Here is a 15,650-nt window from a genome sequence, read left to right as displayed (position 1 = left end):
TATTCCAGTTCTCATCCATGACATAGACAAGAATGGAATAGGGGGAAACTGATGAATATGTGAGTAAATAGTCGTCCATCAGTATGGACGACCGTAAGCACATTCTGATCATCAGTGGGAAAGATGGAAACAGACACATTAAAGACATATAAACTCCATTAAACCTTTTAATAATGGGGAAACGGCAAGCGAGCCATTACAATAGCCTTAATGAGTCGTTTTGGCGTTACAAACCCCTATTCACTAAGAGACTTCATTGCCATCAATGCCATAAATCACTCAGGTGCAACGGGCAAACGCATTAACTCAAGGCTAGGCTATATAAAGCCAATAAGCTCAGGTAAATACCCTAAGAGACATTTAATTACAGAGTATATACTAGAGTTTATCTAACTTAAGTATCGAAGGGTATTTGGCTGGTGCCACCCTGATGTCCTTCATTTCTATCCCTTATTTTCTCAACAGGTACCAAAGCTCGCCCATTGGCACTGACAAGGTTGATTCTGAGCTTCATCAATTACTCTTACACACACCTTACATTGTTACACATAGCTTCTTCTTTTTTTTGTCTATAATAAGCATTGCTTTTTAAATATATGGTTGTCTATTACTAATCACTAGCCACATGGGAATATTATTAATGATTATTTTATGGTTAAACTTATTTGAAAGTAATAATTTTATAAAAATAATTATTTATGGATTATTTTATGAATCACCAAAACAAATTCTTACCACATAAGTTAATAAACTACCATTACTTTAAAAAATATAAAAAAAACCAAAGATATATAACCTAATGTATCAAATTATTCAAACAAAATTTTATCAAGAAATCATTTAAATCAGCCATCAAATATATGACATATCCTAGAAACTTCATAATTAAATATAATATAGAGTAAACATGGCTTTTATAAAAACAATGAATTCAAATTGAAATAATAAGAAAAAGAAGTAGAAAAATGAAAAGAAGACAAACCTTTATGTAATTTTTTTTTTGCGGTTGAATATTACTCTCATAATTGTAGACTCCATGCTATGGTTTTCTCATATATATATATATATATATATATATATATATATATAGAGAGAGAGAGAGAGAGAGAGAGAGAGAGAGAGAGAGAGACGGGTTCAAGTTACACATTTTTTAAACCATTGGATTTAAGTAGATCCAACGGTCAAAAAGAGATCCTCATTAATGTTAATATCATAATTGATCTCATTTATTATCTCTTATTTAATACATTCTATACTTATTTCTAAGCCCAAAAAATTTATACGACTGACTCTTTCTCTCTCCACTGCATCTCTCTCTCTCTCTCTCTCTCTCTCTTTCTCTTTGCATGTTTCTTCTCTCTATCTCCTCCACGGCTCTTCTATCTCCACGATCAGGTCCCCGATAGCAAAAAAGAAAAAGCCACAATCTATTGCAGACACAAAAATATTAAAAAAGAACAACTCTTGTTTAGTCATTTTTGAACATTAAAATTAAATATTAATTGGGAACTCTAACAACCATTGACCACTTAATTTTCCAGATTGTATATGGTTTGAAAGTTTTCCAAACACAAATACAATAGCACATGTGGTTTCCCTTTTACATGCTTTTGTTTTTTCCTCTTTCATTGATCTGTCTGCCACTATGATATGATAAATTAATCAAAAGAAAAGAAAGCAAGCAACATTATCAACTCGATCTGTTAACCACATCAAAGTTGAAAACTCTTCCATTTGGCTTTTTAAGGGCATCCACAGCAGTGGAGCTAAAAATTTAGCTTTACAAAAAGTTACTTTATCTATTTTACTTACTCACTTTACAAAACATGCTGCAGCAGTGGATCTATTTTAGCTTTCAACACAATAAAATAATATAAACATCACAATAAAATAATATATCCACTACAATAAAATAATATATCTATTATAATAAACAACAATCACAACCACCCGCCGCCACTACCGCCGCCACCGCAATAGCTACCGCCACCGCCACCACCTCATGGATGCTCTAAATCAAAAGCCAAAAAAAAAATGTAAAATTCCCTACACACCGAAAATTCCCAAACTAATATTTATATCAAAACTTAAAATACTTAGAATTATAACAATAGAACATGAATATGCACAAATACTTAACGAAACCCACACAACAAATTCCTGCAAAAAGAAAATTCCCAATACATTCCAATACAAAATCATTGTGTCCATTCATGGATGCTCTGAATCAAAAGCCAAAAAAAAAAAAAAAATGTAGAGTTCCCTACACACAAAAAATTCCCAAACTAATATTTATATCAAAAATTAAAATACTTAGAATTATAACAGTAGAACATGATTATGCACAAATACTTAAAGAAACCCACACAACAAATTCCTGCAAACAGAGAATTCCCAATACATTCTAATACAAATACATTTTGTCCATTCCAATACAATTTCTATATCCCCAAGCATCCACATGAAGAAGACAGAGACAACTGACCTGAAGTCGATCGACGAAAGAGAAGTGGGTCTGAGGCGGATCAGCGGCGTGGGTTAGAGCTAATTGGCGGCTTGGGACGGCTGGTGGGTTTGTGGCAGCGACATTAACGATGAGGTAGTCCGGCGGCGGTATATAGAGTGCGCTTGAGAGACCGAAGTTGAGAGAGTGAACTTGAGAGAGAGAGGCACGGTGTGATTAAAGAATGAAAAAAAAAAAAAAAAAAGCGGCTTTGAGGCGAATCGGCGGCGTGGGTTTAAGTTGATCAGCGGCTTGGGACGGCTGGTGGATCGGTGGCGACGACATTGACAATAAGTCAGTCCAGCGGCGGTAAACAGAGTGAGAGAGTGAGCTTGAGCTTTAGTGATGAGAGTGAATGAGAGAGACAAAGGCATGGTGATGAGATGATAAAAGAAAGAAAGAAAAAAAAGAGCAAGTGGCATTATTTTAATCTTCAGCTGCAATAAAAAATTATTTTATTTTTTAGCTTTGAGCTACAGTGCACATGTATCTATACAGATAAAGGCCGGCTGAGGCCATGTGCACTGTATCTCAAAGCTAAAAAAATATACCTATACCTCCACTGCAGGAAGGTAATTTCTTGTGTTTTGGTGGAGCTAAAATAACTATATAGCTATTTAGCTCCATTGTAGCAAATGCTCTAAGAACAAGAGCTATGGCCAACACTACTGACAACACCGACCTGCCATAGTATTCCACGAAATGCCTTGATGATTCATCACCTTTTTGCACGTTAAGCCAACTATGAATGGATACATTGTTTTTTTATTTGAGTTGTCAATCATTCTAAAATATATTGCATGTTTAATATTTTTGTGTCTGCAATAGATTGAATCTGCACCATCTGTGGCTTTTCTTTTTTTTTTGCTACCGAGGAGCTGACCGTGGAGGAGATAGAGAGAAAAAAGGTGCACAGAGAGAGAGAGAGAGAGAGAGACGTGAAGTGGAGAGAGAAAGAGTCAATCGTATAAATTTTTTGGGCTTAGAAATAAGTATAAAATGTATTAAATAAGAGATAATAAATGAGATCAATTAGGATACTAGCATTAATGGGAATCTTATTTTTGACTGTTAGATTTGCTTAAATCCAATAGTTTAAAAAATGTGTAACTGTTTAGAATTACACTAGGTGTAACTTGAACTCATCTCATATATATATATATATATATATATATATATATATATATATATATATATATATATATATATATATATATATAATAGGGTTAGGATCAAGTTATACCTGGTGTAACTCTAAGCAATGTTACACCAACCAATAGTTTTTAATTGGATGCAAATTTTGATAAATCCACCGTTAGATTACATTATCTTTGTATATTCTCCATGCTTGTAAAATTTCAAGGCGATCAAAGATTAATAGCCATGTCATCAATTAATTATTTAAATTCAATTTTTGTAGTTTGAAATAAGGTATAAAAGATTAGTTTGTGAATCGAATGGTAAATTACATTTGATTTACATGAAATTTGGCATGTATGTTAAAAACATATAAAACATGTATTTCAACGGTTGGATTTTCAAAATTTGAATTCACATAATTAAAACCAATAGTTTGAAACAATGTATAGGTGAGTAAGAATGTAACTATTATTTGAATAAATCACATAATTAAAACCTAAGACATTTTTTTTTAATATAATGGAGGAAAATACAATTAATTTTCATTTAAAGTAATTAAAACAATTGAGAACATGCTCATTGGGTCATACATCTATATTACCTAGGAAAACAAAGAGTTATTCTTATAGTGTTTGATGACTTCTATATTTGGTGAATCGTTTTAGAAAGGGCTTTGATTTTGTTATAATAATAATAATAATAATAATAATAATTATTATTATTATTATTATTATTATTATTATTATTATTAGAGTCACAATTTTTAGATAGTTTATTATGATTTTGTATTGTTTATTCTTTTCTAGCAAGAGCTAAATCTGAAATCACTCCCCTTCCATTTAAAGAGACAACTGAGGATGTCTAACAGTTTTATATATCATATATTATCTCTTTGATTTTATAGGGGTGATGGCTACTGAACATGTGTGAACTGGTTGAGTTCAATGAGGAGAGAAAAAGGCAAGAAATGAGGAGATGGAGAGTGTAAGGCATTAAAAAGCTTATATGGGAAGTTGAAAACAATGTAGAGATGGAGTTAGGGGTGCTATGGAACTAAAGTGAAAACTGTAGAACTGTTACAAGACTAATAGAAAAATAATGGGAAAAAATAATTTTATTTATTAATGGAAAAAAAATATTGATACGGCTGCTAATGTAGTTCAACAGAAGCTTAATAATAATAAATATTACGTATACATTTCAACTTTTATATATAAGAAAGGGAAATTATTTTCTTAAGGAAAATTCCATACTAACTCCATGAAAGCCTCACTATTTGATTCACTTTTTGAAATAAGATTACTTAATTCCATTTTCTTTTCTTTTATCCTTTCCATTAATTAAATACATTCATTTCTTTTATAATAATAATAATAATAATAATAATAATAATAATAATAATAATACATTCCATTTTATTATATTCCATTTCATTTTATTTTTTTATGAACTTGCAAACAAAGCCTTAAAAATTAATGGCTCACATTGATGACCTTTGTTAAAATTAAAGATATATATAAAATTGTTGTGAGAGCTAGACATAATAAGAAGAAAGAGAAGAAAAACAAAAGTTTACATGGTTCAATTTGATGGTCTAGTCCTTCCTTGTCATGAAGACAATCCAACGAAGACAGATTCCTCAATAGTTAGGCACAATTCATGAATATTAAAACGTAACACAATTTTTTTGGGATCCCATAATTCCACATCTACTCTGTGCGGAGTCCCCACTCTAGTGATACTCCCCTCAATGAGAATATGACATTCAATTTTTAACATATGAACTGAATCCTTGAGAGAGAATGCATATCAGACATCTAAGTGTAAAGGAGATCATGAAATTTGGAACCCATGAAAATTCAAAGATTTTTTTTTTTTTTTTTAAAGCTTGAATGAATGATTTTATACAAAGCATTAGAGCTATGAAGCACGGACGTGGCTGGGAGGGTGCCGCACCGGAGTCCGATGTGGCCCGACGCGATTGCCTACACGTCGGTGCTGTGTCTGAGTTTTTTTTTTTTTTTTTCACGGATTCGCGCTGACTTGGCTCGCTTCTCGCTGAATCGACTTTGATTTGGGCCGAACCGGGCAGATTCGGCCAGAATCAAGCCGTATCGGCAGAATCGGCCGACGACCAAAACAACCGAAATGTACCGACCGAAACAGGCCAAAATCTACCTTGAATTACGCCAGAACAGCCGAAATCGGCTTTGAATGAGGCCCAAACATCCTAAATCTGTCATTCCTTAATTTTATTCTAAATATTTGTTGCTTCTTTTGTGTTTTGTTTTGTATTTCTTGCCTTCTTCTTTCTTTGTTTTGTGAATCAAGGCATAGTAATGTGTTTTTTAAGAATATTTTAATAGTAAAAATATATAGAAACTATAAATAAAAATATTTTTAATGATCTTTTAATCGCCGCACCCATACCCAACTTTTTCAAAAATTTTCAAATCCCGCACCCGCACCCGCACCTGCACCCGCACCCGCACCCGCATCCGAATCCAAATCCGGAAACGCACCCGTGCTTCATAACATTAGAGAGAGTTTGATAAAATTAGATGATTCCAAAGCCAATGAGCAAATATTCTGAATGCCTGCGTTCTTAATCTTGCACTATTCTACGAGAGTTTATAGAATAGCGTGATTGATTGGACTTCAGATTATGATTTGAAATTTTGCATTAAATAACTTAAGACTGGATGGTGATAAGATGAGTCAAGTTTCAAACAAGTTGGGGAGTCTGTTGGAAGAGTTTTGATCAGATTGGAAAGGCTAAACTTCAAAGGTAACGCAAATCTCCAATCAAATAAATGCATTAGCCTTCATGCTCACAGGCAATCCAGGATTATGTAGAAAGTATCTCAGCTTTATTTATACTCGAAGAAATTAATAGAGATTATGTTGCAGTACATAAAATGCCATATATATTGGTAGGAAAATTCAAGCGGAGGTAATAAGAGAAAAACCCAAACTACCTTTCACACGTACAAAATTTTATTTTGTGTAGAGCTCAAACTTGGATAACTTTGGTGCTGGAATTGCAACTGTTGGTTTCAAATTCTTCGCAACAATACCGAATTTGTCTGAGAACTCTAGCTCTGTACCCTGTGGCAATTTTCACTCGAACGAATGCAAGAACGAAGCTATGGTGTATGTTAGAGTCCTCTCTGCTAGTGGAATCCCTGCACATATTCTTCTCCCAGATCCAAATGGAATATACTTAAAAAGTTAAAATCATTGCCAAAAAAATCAAATTTGCTAGGATCATTTAGGAACCTCACTGGTTGAAATTCCAAGGGATTCTCCCAAATATTTGGGTCCCTATGTATAGCCCAAACATGTAATAAAATCCTAGTACCTTTGGGTACATAGTACCCACCAATAGTGCTAGATTGGCTTGGACAACGAGGTACTAAGAAGGGAAGCGCAGGGTGCAAGCGGCATGTCTTCTTAACGACAGCATCTAAATAGTGTAATTTGGGCAAATGGGATTCTTCTATTAAGCTGTCTGATCCCACAATTTCTGTTAATTCTTCATTGACTTTTCTCATTGCTTCTGAATGCTGCATTAGCTCTGCCATCACCCATTCCACCATGGTTGCTGTGGTCTCGGATCCACCCACCATTATGACCTGTTAAAAACTTATGTTGTAAATTTCGGATCTTATCAATATTTTTTTTTTAAGCCGGATCTTATCAATATTAGTAAAAAGTATAGAGAGAAAAGAGATAAACCCTAATCCCCAGTGGTTCAACAGTGTGCCTACATCCACAAATTTATAGTGCATCCAGTTAAACCCTAATCCCCCTCTCCCCATTTTGGCTTCACCCACAAGACCTCTAGAGTATAGACCAATATTATTTCTAATTCAGAATATGAACCATTCTTACCTTTTAACAACTTAAGGTATTCATTGGATGGCACAAGCAGAATATTAAAGCAACGTTTCAGTGCCTGAGAAATGTAATACTAGAAGTTCAAGTAATATAAAAAATTATCATGTGCCATGCATTAGAAACTATGAACTAACTCAAAATAAACAAAATGAAAAGGAATTACCAAGAATGTGACATTAACTATGGAGGCTGGATTTATCATAACAGTTTGAACTTAGTCTAACAAGGTTTTACTTTAGATTGTCTAGGTCTAGGTCGACTCTTCCTTGTTGGCTTTGAATTAATTTAGTACAAACTAGAGAGTAGAAAATTGGACAAACCCAAAGCAAGGCCTTGACTTGGGTCATGCTAATTGATGTTGCAGCGTCATTTTTTCTCCTTAGTTCCAACAGAAATTGCAAGAAGTCCTCCTTTTGTTCAAACTTTCCTGTCCCATCTTCTTTGCCTTCGTTGGAATTCATCCGCTTTTCAATTGCAGTATCTTTGGCTGCCTCTCAATCCCTTGTAATCAAACCTTGCAAGCACTGGGAAAGGTCTGAAACATTTGGTTTTCCAAATAGCACCATTTCAGCTATCAATTTTTTAAACTTAGCCCCTTCCTATCCTTGTAGCGTGCCACCCCACATGTTCAACATGGCATTTATCACTGTCACAAATGCCAATTCCCCGAAATCTATGGGGGTGCCAATTTTGTCATACACATTTCTAATCGAATTCTGAACTTCTTCCCTTTGTAGGGTGTAAGAGCTCTCAAGATTTGCATTACTTAGCATCTCTCGCACAAATATCTTGCGCAGCTTCCTCCAATCAGGACCATATGATGAAAATGCAATATCAGCTCCTCCAAAACCAAAAGTGGCAGCTAGTGCAGCTATGGGAGGGTCACGGTTACAAAATATTGTGTCTTGGTCACGAACCACTTCTTTCAATAGTGATGGTGAATTTACCACTACACATAATTTTTGTCCAAGCCAAACCTTGTAAATTGGTCCATAGACCCCTGCCAATTCCTCAAATTTCCTATGAAGTTCGGTGCCTAGAAGTGGAAGGTACCCAATAATTGGCAAGCCACGGGGACCTGGTGGCAATGGAGGTATTACGTTTCTTGATTTCTTTGTCGTTGTTAGCATCCCACCACGACCACATGGTGGAGACTGTATCCAACATTCAGGGCTTTGTGAATGGAAAAAAGGGAAATGAAAGAATCAAGAATTAGAAGTCTCCAAATTTCAATTTATTTTAGGCAGGAGATCAGATACTTCTGCTGGTATGTGTTTTGCACTTACTAGACAGAAATCTAACATGAAAAGAAATTAGTGGCTATAGATTAAAGTAAGTATATGAAAAAGATAATGAATCTTATAGCACAAAAGAAGCGTCCGTCAATTCAAGGAATGTAGAGAGTAAAATTTTAGATGTGAACCTCATTTCTTTGGAGGTTTAAAAGTCCCCAAGATTGTAAAATGGTGTCAAGTGTCTCCTTTGAGATCATGACAACGTTGTCGTGGAAGATAAACTCATCATCAAAACCTTGTTTTTTTTTTTTTTTTTGAGAATGTCATCATCAAAACTTTGTCGAGGAACATATACTCCGGAAATATATAATTATAATGGGTGTGGCGGTGTGCTGATGATCCACTTGTTAATAAAGGATCTATTATAATTTAGAAATATTTTTTATTTATTTTTCAATCAAATAAAAATGATAAATTTTAGAGATAAATAGTAACTATAATTTCCTTTTTGAACATTGAAGAAAAAAAATTCTAAATTTTAAGAATTCTCTTTTTGAATTCAAAATAAAATTTATTATTTAAGATTTATGACCATATTTTTAAATGAAGTTACCCTTAATTAATAATAGTATTTTTGAACCACATAAAAATCCAGTTGAAAGAGGTGAATCCTCTTATATATAGTATAAATATAAATTCTTTGCACTTGTGTTACATCTACACTATTTTTACAATAAATCCTAAGTAGTAAGTTACTAGTTTTAATTTGAATCCATCACTAAAATTATTTTTTCGCCTACTAGTAACAAGTTAGTAACCACATGACACTTAAAATTTATTGTGAAAATGTTTGTAAAGATATGTGAACATAGCATTTATTACAAACCACTTTTAAAAAAATGAGCTCTTTAAATTTTCACCCAAATTTAAAGTTTTTTTTTTCTATTTTATTAAAAAAAAATTCTTAACACTCTCCAACGCTCTTTTTATCTTTTCCTTATTTCATTTAATAAAATGATTTTTATTCCTTTTTTTAATTACTTTTTTCTTCTCATATCTGTCAATTTCTTAGTCATTAATTTTCTTCTCAAGAGTTTTTCCTCAAACGTCTTCTTCACCAACTCAAATGAGAGAGAGAGAGAGAGAGAGAGAGAGAGCATAGCATTTATCACAAACCACTTTTTTTCCTTTTTTTTTTGAGGAGCATCTTTAAATTTTCACCCAAATTCAAAGATTTTTTTTATTTTACCAAATCACTTTTTAACCGTCTTTGCAACACTCTCTTTATCATTTCCTTATTTTATTAAAAAAAATCATTTTTATTCCTTTTTTTAATTACTTTTTTCTTCTCATATTTGTCAATTTTTTATCCATTAGTTTTCTCCCCAAGAGTTTTTCCTCAATGCCTTCTTCCTCATTCAAATGAGAGAGAGAGAGAGAGAGAGAGAGAGAATCCTATCAGCAGCACGACCATTGCACTGAGTCCATATCGATATCTTCCTTTTTTGGGCTTTGTTTTTTTAATGAGAGGAGGAAGTTGTTCTATACTTCTGTGTGTGTGTGTGTGTGTGTGTGTGTGTGTGTGTTTTTAATGAGAGGAGGAAGTTGTTCTATACTTCTGTGTGTGTGTGTGTGTGTGTGTGTGTGTGTGTGTGTGTGTGTGTGTGTGTGTGTGTGAGAGAGAGAGAGAGAGCATTTATCACACACCACCTTTAAAAAAAAAAAAAATTTTGAAGAGCATCTTTAAATTTTCACCCAAATTTAAAGATTTTATTTTTTCTATTTTACCAAACCACTTTTTTAACACTCTCTCCAACACTCTCTTTATCATTTCCTTATTTTATTTTAAAAATCATTTTTATTCATTTTTTAAATTACTTTTTTCTTCAAATATCTGTCAATTTGTTATCCATTCATTTTCTCTCCAAGAGTTTTTCCTCAACGTCTTCTTCATCCACTTAGATGAGAGAGAGAGAGAGAGAGAGAGAATCATATTGTCAACACAACCATTGCACTTAGTCCATATCATTGTTATTAATACCGTTTCGGACCCCGTTTCGGTTTGTCCAGTGGAATGGAATATTTCGGTACCGGCCGATTTCGGCGTACCGTTTTAAGGTGTTTCGGGTTCCTAAAAATTAAATTATATATATTCTTGTAAAACATAAAATTGTCAATTCTAATAAATAAATAACTAAATTTCAAATAATACAAATCATTTAGTCTTAACTCTTAAGTCTTAAACATCAATATAACATCTATTTAACATCACACAATAAGAAGATTTACAAGACAATAACTAAACATCAAATAATACAAAATATTTAGTCTTAACTTTTATGTCTTAAACCTCAATACAACATCAAACAATAAGAAGATTTATAACAAGTCATTACTCATTACATAAGCACATAATAATTAATAACTAATAAGCCAACAAAATTTATAACATAATATTAGCCATAAAAAAAAAAAAATTTTTTTTTTTTTTTTTTCCATAGGCCAAATCATGTACCGGCCGGAATTCACATCTCGGCCGGAATTGGCCGGAATGGCCGGAATGGACCGGAATGGCCCGAAATCTGGCCCGAGGTGGAACGTTGGGTATCCCGGTACCGGTTTGCATACCGGAACGAAAAATTCCGGCCGTTCCGGCCGGAACGGAACGGAATCAATAACAATGGTCCATATCGATATCTTTCTTTTTTTCCTTTTTTGGGCTTTGTTTTTCTTAATGAGAGGAGGAAGTTGTTCTATACTTCTATGAGAGAGAGAGAGAGAGAGAGAGAGAGAGAGAGAGAGAGAGAGAGAGGGACATTGGTAGGGAGAGAAAGATTTAAAGAAAAAAATATGTTAAATATTTTGTCCCAAAATTTTTTGTATGGAGCTACTATGGCTCTTCATGCATGGAGAGTCACAGTAGCTCTTTAAAAAAAAAAATCAGGAAGATAGAGAGTCTATTGAAGATCAAACTTGTGGGTTCACTATCCAAATTGGAAAGAAATTTGGCTTTGAAGAACCATGGAGATGCTCTTGTTTTCTAACCCAAATTGGATAAAAAAAACCCACTTTCTATTTTATCTATTCACTTTTCCAAACATATTTCAATAGCCTCTCTATCCGTTCTTTACTTCATTTAAATGATAATTTTTATTATTTTCATTTCTAATAATTATTTAAATTTCTTCCTTACTTCCCAGCTAAATATTTACTCCACTCCATCTTCGCCCAGCTTTCATAATAGCATTCACCACACAATGTCACCTCGTCCACTCCATCGCTAGATCATCCCAAGGCCCACCATCTGTAAAACCACCAAGCCTCTTTCCTGTTGTTCCCTCCATTGACAATATCTCTATTGCACTCTTCCCCTCTTAAGCAACATCTCTACCTCAGTCCTTCACCCTTCCACCAAGGACATGCGACCAAGATAGGGTCTGATTGGTGTCTCTGCCCCTTTTTGTTATTAATTTTTTTGCTTTTGTTATTCTAATTAATTTTGTGAGAACATGATTGTAAATGAATGTTTCACCCCTTAGATTATAATTTGATTAGTCTGTAAATTTGAAATTAGTTTCGGAAATTCAAAAGATAGTACCCAAACAGGCTACTGTCTTATATGATAGTATGGAGTATTGGATATTGCAATTCCACTCATTACATCACAAGCTCCTCGCTTACTCATACGAAGATACATCAATCAACCTTGGGGTAGGTATCCCAACAAGAGGGATCTTCTTTTTCAGTCCAATACCAAACTTTTCTGTGAAGTCCAACTCCTCTCCTTGAGGCAATTTCCAATCAAAAGAATGTAGAAGCGTAGCAAGTGAATACATGACCATCCTCTCAGCCATAGCTACTCCAACACATATTCGTCGGCCAGATCCAAATGGAAAATAATTGAAGTCACTTCCACTATAGTCCCATTTACTATTCAAGAACCTCTCTGGATCAAAATTCAATGGATTTTCCCAAATAGAAGGGTCTCTTTGTATTGCCCAAACATTCACAAAGACTTGAGACCCTTTTGGAATGGTGTAACCTCCCACAATGCACGTCTCACTAGGGCAATGAGGGACTAAAAATGGCAAGGCTGGGTGCAACCGCAGTGTTTCTTTCATCACAGCATGCAAGTATGGTAAATTGTGAATGTGGAACTCTTCTACAATGTTATCTTTGCCAACTACAGTCTCTAATTCTTGTTGGATTTTCCTCGTCACCTCCGGGTTATTCATAATTTCAGCCATGGCAAACTCAATTGTGTTTGAGGATGTGTCTGTCCCACCAACCACCATATCCTGTTCCCAAAATGCATTAAAAAAAATTCAGTTGTAAAAAAAATAAATAAATAAAACAAACAAAAAAAAAAAATAATTCTGACATTAATTGAAATTCACCAAACACATTAATTGCCATGTCAATTTAAGTATGTTTTATTAGGGGTGGCAAAATTTGACACGACCCGCGAACCCGACACGACACGACACGAAATTAGTAGATTATGGGTTGAGGCTTAATGGGTTCATGTCATATTCGGGTTGACACGACTAACCCGTTTAATAAATGGGTTGGGTTAGTGTTGAACACAATAGAACCCGTTTGACCCGTTTAATTAAATGATATTTTACCAATATACCCTTCAAACTCTAGGTATATAAACTTATTAGTTGTTGTGATTTATTTTCTTTGACAAATTGTGATTGATTATTTGTGATATTGGGATATGTTTTAATTTTGAATGATTATTTGTGATGCAGTTACTCGTTAGTTTTGAATTTTATATTAAAAATATTTATTTGTTTGTTTTTTCATTAATTTTTATTTTTCATTCTGATAAAATCTGATAAACAGGTCGACACGACTGACCCGTTTAATAAATGGGTCGTGTTAGGGTTGAGGAATCTTGACCTGTTTAATAAACATGTTGGGTTAGTGTTGACCTATGTAGTCGAATACTCATGACTTGATACGACACGAACCCGACACGCGAATACGAATTGCCACCCCTATATTTTATGTAGTAAAATTGAGAGTTGCTTTAGTATTTCCTTTTAAACTTAGAGATTTTCCAATGTGGTACACGATTAACTTACAATCGAGTTGGGTGATGTGTTCGAAGTTGACCTGATTGATTGCGGGTTGGAAACTTTTCGAATTAAATTGTGTTGTTATTTTTATGACTTTTACCCACTCTTTAATTTAATCGATCAACTTTTTCGAATTTAAAAGACTATTTTTTTCATATTTTCCTTCGATTCAAATAAAAGAACGTAGAAAACAATCAAAAATAGAAGTTGAATAATACTTTTATTTCAATTATATATATAACCAACATTTTCACAGTTGTAATGTGAGTTTTTGGAAGCATTTATTTTAAGAGAAATTGTTTTCACTCTTGAAAAAAAAAAATTTATATTTGTAATTAATTGAGATAATAATCAAACCTTTATTTATTTATTTTTTTTTTTTTATGGAAAACAATCAAACCTTTTTTAATAGGCTTGACTGTCATATTTTATTACTACTATATTGCAAAATCTACTACTACAATGGTAGATATATATATCTACCATTGTTGTGAGATAAATGGAGCTCAGTGTCGTTCCATTGTAACAGATTAATTTAGTGTTTCAATAAACATGTAACATCAGATTTTCTATTAGATTCAAACTTTATAATTATATTGAATTTAATTATGTTTAATAATATATAAAAATTGTGTTTTATTAATCAATATAAGTATATAACCATTGACAAATTTTATTTCACAAAATTTGTGAAAGAATAGAAAATAGAAAGTACCATGAGAAGGGCCTTGACTTTGGTCACGTTCAGAGGCGTCTTGGAATCACCTTCATCCTTTAATTTCAACAAAAACGACAAAAAATCCTTACTGTCCTTGCCTTTGCTTCCACCTTCTTCATCAATCTTCAGCCGTTGATCAATAATAGCATCAAAGATCTGATCAAACCTTCGGGCCAACCCATCCATCTGCCTTTTTATGCCTTGCAAGTCAAACCGGGCCAAACCCGGATAAAAATCCGAGATGTTGGGCTTCACCGAAATCTCCATCATCTTTGACATCACTTCTCTGAACTCTGCCCCTAGCCTAGACCTCTCTTCCCCCTCCACTGTTCCACCCCACAACATGTTGGTAATCGCGTTCAGCACCGTCAAGAACATCTGCTCCCCGATGTTCACGGGCGACCCGACCCGACTATAAAGGTACCCAACAGTTTCCCGAACCTGTTTCCGACGAAGCGTGTAAACAGAGTCCAACGTTGTATTACTAAGCAACTTGAGCACACAAACTTTTCTCAACATCCGCCACTCCGGCCCATATGAGGTCCATGCTATATCGGACCCACCATAGGTAGCAGCCCGACCCGCTTCGGTCGGGTCACGGTTTGCAAAGGTGACATCTTGGTCTTTGAGCACTTGGCGAGCCATGGAAGGTGAGGTGACCACGAGCACGATGCCAAGCTTGTTGCCGAGACGGAGCTTGTAGATGGGCCCGTAGATTTGGGCTAGGCCAGCGAAGTAGGAGTGAAGCTCTGGGTCGAGAGAGAGGAGGTTGCCGAATAACGGGACGCCACGTGGACCTGGCGGCAGTGGGTGTGGAGAGGTCCTTTTGTGAGATTTGTTGGGGTTGTAAAGCCATGCGTACCAGGAGAGCGTAAAGATGACAATAAAGAGAGTGAGGAGTGAGCATGAAAGTTGGTGATTTCCATGGCTAAGACCGTGGAGAAGATCTGAGAAGAGAGTCATGGTAGTGGTTTTGGTTTATGATTCAAGGCAACCGGTATTGGCGATATATATAAAGCTTTTGTAGGCATGGAATTGGCAAAGGGCTTAGACAGACAGTAAGTCAA

The 15,650-nt window shown here is 34.4% G+C and overlaps 1 protein-coding gene and 1 pseudogene across 1 annotated transcript; both read right to left on the bottom strand.

Moving 5' to 3' along the window:
• Positions 1 to 6,640: 6,640 nt before the first annotated feature.
• On the bottom strand, positions 6,641 to 8,760 carry LOC142611776 (flavonoid 3'-monooxygenase CYP75B137-like; annotated as a pseudogene).
• Positions 8,761 to 12,393: 3,633 nt separating this feature from the next.
• Positions 12,394 to 15,650, bottom strand: LOC142612802 (flavonoid 3'-monooxygenase CYP75B137-like). Its single transcript, XM_075784961.1, has 2 exons — positions 14,581 to 15,650; positions 12,394 to 13,076 (listed from the first exon to the last, which is right to left on the bottom strand). Exons 1-2 carry the CDS (start codon positions 15,544 to 15,546, stop codon positions 12,456 to 12,458), a joined length of 1,587 nt encoding a protein of 528 aa, XP_075641076.1. The 5' UTR covers positions 15,547 to 15,650; the 3' UTR covers positions 12,394 to 12,455.

Source organism: Castanea sativa, chromosome 10, assembly GCF_040712315.1.
Source record: "Castanea sativa cultivar Marrone di Chiusa Pesio chromosome 10, ASM4071231v1".
NCBI lineage: Eukaryota > Viridiplantae > Streptophyta > Magnoliopsida > Fagales > Fagaceae > Castanea > Castanea sativa.
The sequence above is the reverse complement of the archived record's forward strand: the minus strand, read 5'-3'. Positions and strand labels throughout refer to the sequence as shown.

Excerpts from the sequence above, each read along its gene's own strand:
- LOC142612802 (XM_075784961.1), bottom strand. The coding sequence starts at position 15,546 with ATGACTCTCTTCTCAGATCTTCTCCACGGTCTTAGCCATGGAAATCAC. Across the intron at positions 13,077-14,580 it reads AAGTCAAGGCCCTTCTCATG|GATATGGTGGTTGGTGGGAC; the intron begins GTACTTTCTATT and ends TTTTGGGAACAG.